The 5779-nt window shown below is 42.3% G+C and overlaps 1 protein-coding gene across 1 annotated transcript in view; it reads left to right on the forward strand.

The window, feature by feature from the left end:
* Window positions 1–1099: 1099 nt before the first annotated feature.
* The window catches only part of LOC117561442 (calpain-5-like), a gene marked incomplete at its 3' end in the record, with an annotated part of 21583 nt that continues 16903 nt past the window's right edge, over window positions 1100–5779 (forward strand). The window contains exons 1-2 of the mRNA XM_034238877.1: window positions 1100–1151; window positions 5239–5412. Of these exons, the coding sequence (XP_034094768.1) occupies window positions 5248–5412 (165 nt within the window). The remainder of the gene's footprint in view (window positions 1152–5238; window positions 5413–5779) is intronic.

Raw genomic sequence — 5779 nt, forward strand, 5'->3', positions numbered from 1 at the left:
ATCTTGCCTTCATCTTTATTGCCCATTATTCTCGGAAATGTCGTAAAGAAACGAGCCACTTGTATCCACTTTATGACCAGTAGATTCCTCCCAGTCTGCTGTGGTTTCTGCAGTCACATTGTTCTGGTGGTTCGGATACTTTTTAATGTATTTTCACTGGAGATGCATCGATCGATCGGCAGAATCCTATCAGTCTCAGACAAAGCAGATTCCCATCGTTGAAACACTAGACAGCCAACCACACACACTGTGTAATTCATTTATATGTAATTCATTCCCATGCATGATGCTCAGAGTAATCAAGGACACACACCTGTTACATTTTGTCAGTTAAGTGGTGCAGTTATGATGTACTTTTGAAGGCAGAATCTCCCTGGTCCAATGGGATTTCTCCATGTGATTTTGGGTTATTGCAGAAAATAATATCTATGGCAAACAAAGTTAGGCTATAAAGGAGCTACAGCACGGTCACATGACTTCACGTCACCACCGCTAAGCTAAAGGCGGCTAATGTTGGGCTATAAAGGAACTACAGCACGGTCACATGACTTCACGTCACCACCGCTAAGCTAAAGGCGGCTAATGTTGGGCTATAAAGGAACTACAGCACGGTCACATGACTTCACGTCACCACCCCTAAGCTAAAGGTGGCTAATATTGGGCTATAAAGGAACTACAGCACGGTCACATGACTTCACGTCTCCACCGCTAAGCTAAAGGTGGCTAATGTTGGGCTATAAAGGAACTACAGCACGGTCACATGACTTCACGTCACCACCCCTAAGCTAAAGGTGGCTAATATTGGGCTATAAAGGAACTACAGCACGGTCACATGACTTCACGTCTCCACCGCTAAGCTAAAGGAGGCTAATGTTGGGCTATAAAGGAACTACAGCACGGTCACATGACTTCACGTCACCACCGCTAAGCTAAAGGTGGCTAATGTTGGGCTATAAAGGAACTACAGCACGGTCACATGACTTCACGTCACCACCACTAAGCTAAAGGAGGCTAATGTTGGGCAATAAAGGAACTACAGCACGGTCACATGACTTCACGTCACCACCGCTAAGCTAAAGGTGGCTAATGTTGGGCTATAAAGGAACTACAGCACGGTCACATGACTTCACGTCACCACCACTAAGCTAAAGGTAGCTAATGTTGGGCAATAAAGGAACTACAGCACGGTCACATGACTTCACGTCACCACCGCTAAGCTAAAGGTGGCTAATGTTGGGCTATAAAGGAACTACAGCACGGTCACATGACTTCACGTCACCACCACTAAGCTAAAGGTAGCTAATGTTGGGCTATAAAGGAACTACAGCACGGTCACATGACTTCACGTCACCACTGCTAAGCTAAAGGTGGCTAATGTTGGGCTATAAAGGAACTACAGCACGGTCACATGACTTCACGTCACCACCGCTAAGCTAAAGGTGGCTAATGTTGGGCTATAAAGGAACTACAGCACGGTCACATGACTTCACGTCACCACCGCTAAGCTAAAGGTGGCTAATGTTGGGCTATAAAGGAACTACAGCACGGTCACATGACTTCACGTCACCACCGCTAAGCTAAAGGCGGCTAATGTTGGGCGTGATGATGTTTAGTCGTCTCATTTAGGCTCTTGTTAGTAACCTTCATTTTGTATTCACCGGTGGGGTATATTTACTGACGTAGTTCATGTCGTAGAATTAGAATCTCTTCAGCTTGTGTTAACCACAGACCTTATTTCAGGCTAACAACCAAAAAAACATTCAGGAAACCATTGACTTCCACACTAGTGATCATTTCAAATGTATGAATTTACAACTAGATGTTCCATTCCTGAAAAGCCACAAAATGGTCCATCAATTATAGTTCCTAGAAAGAAATAACTCTAGCAGGTCGGACTGTAAATGAATCTGAATCAACGGAGAACATTTTAATCAGTGCATCTCTAATTTCACCTTCTTGATTTCCATCTGTTTGGCGTCCCCACTTGTAGGAGAAGTCTTATATAATCTCAGATCACGTCCTCCAAACATCTGGCTGCCGTCCAATACCATTCCTTCTACTCTGAAGAGTCTGTGCCCACTTGTATCACTGAGGGAGGTTTTCTGTGGTGATTATATTATCAAAGTGATATCAGAATCATCAGAACACTTCATTTATCTCAGGGGAAACTGGACAGTTGCTCCATTATGGCATAAAATAAACAATAAAAAAAAATAGGATACAAATATTTATAAAAACCGAAGTAAAAAGTCCATAAAAGATCAAATAAAGTGAAAACTTGCACATCATAGTACAACACATAAAGCCATATCATTGATTACTGACCTAATATTTCATTACTATTCAACATTTGCATTCAGTTGTGTAAACAAGAAGTATTACAAGTATTTTATCTAATGGTTTTGGTTTTGTCCTTTCCAGCAGCAGTAGGTAGCTGTTTTCAAAAAGAAAATGTTCAGCAAAAATGATTACACGGCCTAGTTGAATACTTGATTCTGATTGGTCAATTTGGGCATTCCAGAGGAATATTATTTTCCGCTAGCAGACCGTTGCTAAGGAGAACAGACCGTTGCTAAGGAGAACAGACTGTTGCTAAGGGGGATCAAGGGATTATATGCAGTCATATTTATCCACATAATGTGGCTTGGTGAAATAACTAATTGTGGTTATTTAGATAATGCAATCACCATATGAGAGGCATTGCTAATTTCTGCATTGTCATAGAATAATTAAAAAAATATCATGGTGTGATATTTACAAGGAATTGGGAAGTCTGCAGAATACAATTTGTAAACTGGGACTTCTGTGCAGATCCACAACACACTTCATTCAGAATTATATTTTAGCCTCTAACAAACACCGTGCATTGTTTGAATACAGCACTAGTCCGTATTGTAATAACATTTGGATTAGCTGTGCAGCTTCAGTTCACACAGTGTTTACTCCGCAGTAATTCAGAGCCCTGCATGTTCAGCCTCTCTGCAGGTGATGCTGTTGGCCGTCCTCCGAGGTCACATGACAGCACGGTTTTCCCCATCGCAGTCACGAGCCAAGACACCCGGCCATCTGTTAGATTTCACTTCCAACTGCGACCTCTTCACTCCCCCTGGATTACTAGCTCGCTCATTACTGCCTGAGAATTCAAGCTACAGGATCTTTCTCTTTCATTTTAAAGTCTGAGACTGGAGGCTTTACTTAAAACTGACTTTCTGGTCATTTTCAGGTGTATATCAGTATGTAGTGTATCTACTTTAAAGAGTCCTCTCCTGCTGATGTTCAGGTGTATATCAGTATGTAGTGTCTCTACTTTAAAGAGTCCTCTCCTGCTGATGTTCAGGTATATATCAGTATGTAGTGTCTCTACTTTAAAGAGTCCTCTCCTGCTGATGTTCAGGTGTATATCAGTATGTAGTGTCTCTACTTTAAAGAGTCCTCTCCTGCTGATGTTCAGGTGTATATCAGTATGCAGTGTCTCTACTTTAAAGAGTCCTCTCCTGCTGATGTTCAGGTGTATATCAGTATGTAGTGTCTCTACTTTAAAGAGTCCTCTCCTGCTGATGTTCAGGTGTATATCAGTATGCAGTGTCTCTACTTTAAAGAGTCCTCTCCTGCTGATGTTCAGGTGTATATCAGTATGTAGTGTCTCTACTTTAAAGAGTCCTCTCCTGCTGATGTTCAGGTGTATATCAGTATGCAGTGTCTCTACTTTAAAGAGTCCTCTCCTGCTGATGTTCAGGTGTATATCAGTATGTAGTGTCCTCAACTTTAAAGAGTCCTCTCCTGCTGATGTTCAGGTGTATATCGTATGTAGTGTCTCTACTTTAAAGAGTCCCTCTCATGCTGATGTTCAGGTGTATATCAGTTTGTGGTGTCTCTACTTTAAATAGTCCTCTCCTGCTGATGTTCAGGTGTATATCAGTATGTAGTGTCTCTACTTTAAATAGTCCTCTCCTGCTGATGTTCAGGTGTATATCAGTATGTAGTGTATCTACTTTAAAGAGTCCTCTCCTGCTGATGTTCAGGTGTATATCAGTATGTAGTGTCTCTACTTTAAAGAGTCCTCTCCTGCTGATGTTCAGGTGTATATCAGTTTGTGGTGTCTCTACTTTAAATAGTCCTCTCCTGCTGATGTTCAGGTGTATATCAGTATGTAGTGTCTCTACTTTAAAGAGTCCTCTCCTGCTGATGTTCAGGTGTATATCAGTTTGTGGTGTCTCTACTTTAAAGAGTAGTATTTGTTGGATGTTTTCTCAACATAACAATCAATCGTAATAAATCTCTGGTTTGCTGTCAATACTTCTGGCTGCTTTCTTTTGGTTATGAAATGAAATGACACGAGTAGAGGAGGAAGTATGCAAATAGATGACCAGAAGAAGTGTTCAATCCTGTATACTGAAGAGGCCCTATAGTAATACAATAAAGTGTAGTTTAAACAATAGACAAAGTTATATAAGAGCATCGACAGATTAATCATTTTGACCCACTGAGCTCAAACATCGACTCCTTATTTCCACTGAGGGCTTTCACTGTTAAGGTATTACAGTCGTGTGTGTGTGTGTGTGTGTGTGTGTGTGTGTGTGTGTGTGTGTGTGTGTGTGTGTGTGTGTGTGTGTGTGTGTGTGTGTGTGTGTGTGTGTGGTGTGTGTGTGTGTGTGTGTGTGTGTGTGTGGTGTGTGTGTGTGTGTGTGTGTGTGTGTGTGTGTGTGTGTGTGTGTGTGTGTGTGTGTGTGTGTGTGTGTGTGGGGCCTAGCATTACTATACTTGTGGGGACCTAAATCTGTTTACACAGTCACGTGTGGGGACTCGCCTCCCTTATGGGGACAAATTGGAGGTCCCCATGAGGAGAGTCATTAATTTTAGGGTGAAGACTTGGTTAGGTTTAGGGTTAGGCATGTGTTGGTTATGGTTAAGGTTAGGATAAGTCTCCAGGAAATGCATGTAAGTCAATGTAATGTCCCCTGAAGTGGTGTATACATGATATGTGTGTGTGTGTGGGGGGGGGATGCAGGTGGGGTGGGGGTGGAAGCATATTTTTAGATGTAAACACTAAAGGGAACATCAGAAGAAGACAGACAGGAAGTAAACAGTCTTGGTGTTGTTTTTCATTAATGACCACCTCTCTGCATCCCTTACTTATTGCATCTGTGTCTCTGACAGGTTCCCCTCCTTGACGTTTTATCTGTGTCCGAGGGAATAAACGTACCTTATCTTACGTTGTCTTTTTGTTGTTTCCTTCAGGGCTGCAGCATGTTTACTTCTGTGAAGGCCTTCGAGGGGCAGCAGTACTCGACCCTGAAGAGGCAGTGCCTGCAGAGCGGACTTCTCTTCGAGGACCCCAGATTCCCCGCCTACGACGACTCGCTCTTCTACCAGGGCAACAGGATCGGACGTGTGGTCTGGAAGAGGCCTCGGGTGAGTTATAATAGAGTTCAGCTGGTTAAAACCTGGTAGATATTTATGGTCTGAGGTAGGTGTGAGAAACTTCTGAAGAAATGGAGACGAAACTCAGAGAGACACGGAGAGAGGAGGAACTTTGATGGCAGACCCATGTATTTAGCTAGTTCTGAGAGAATAATCAACATTGTGCATAACAAGATGAAGCACTATAACCTCTATCAGCTGACGCCAACAGGCAGGAATAAGGAGACAAACTGATAAACTGGGTCAAAGTTATGGGCCTAGGAAAATATTTCACCAACAGTAGGGATGGGTATTTCAAGTTATATCCAAAAATCAAGTACTTGCTTTAGATTGTTTTTGAGAGTAGTTATGATACATT

This window comes from Gymnodraco acuticeps, unplaced genomic scaffold (genome assembly GCF_902827175.1).
Source record: "Gymnodraco acuticeps unplaced genomic scaffold, fGymAcu1.1, whole genome shotgun sequence".
NCBI classification, from domain to species: domain Eukaryota; kingdom Metazoa; phylum Chordata; class Actinopteri; order Perciformes; family Bathydraconidae; genus Gymnodraco; species Gymnodraco acuticeps.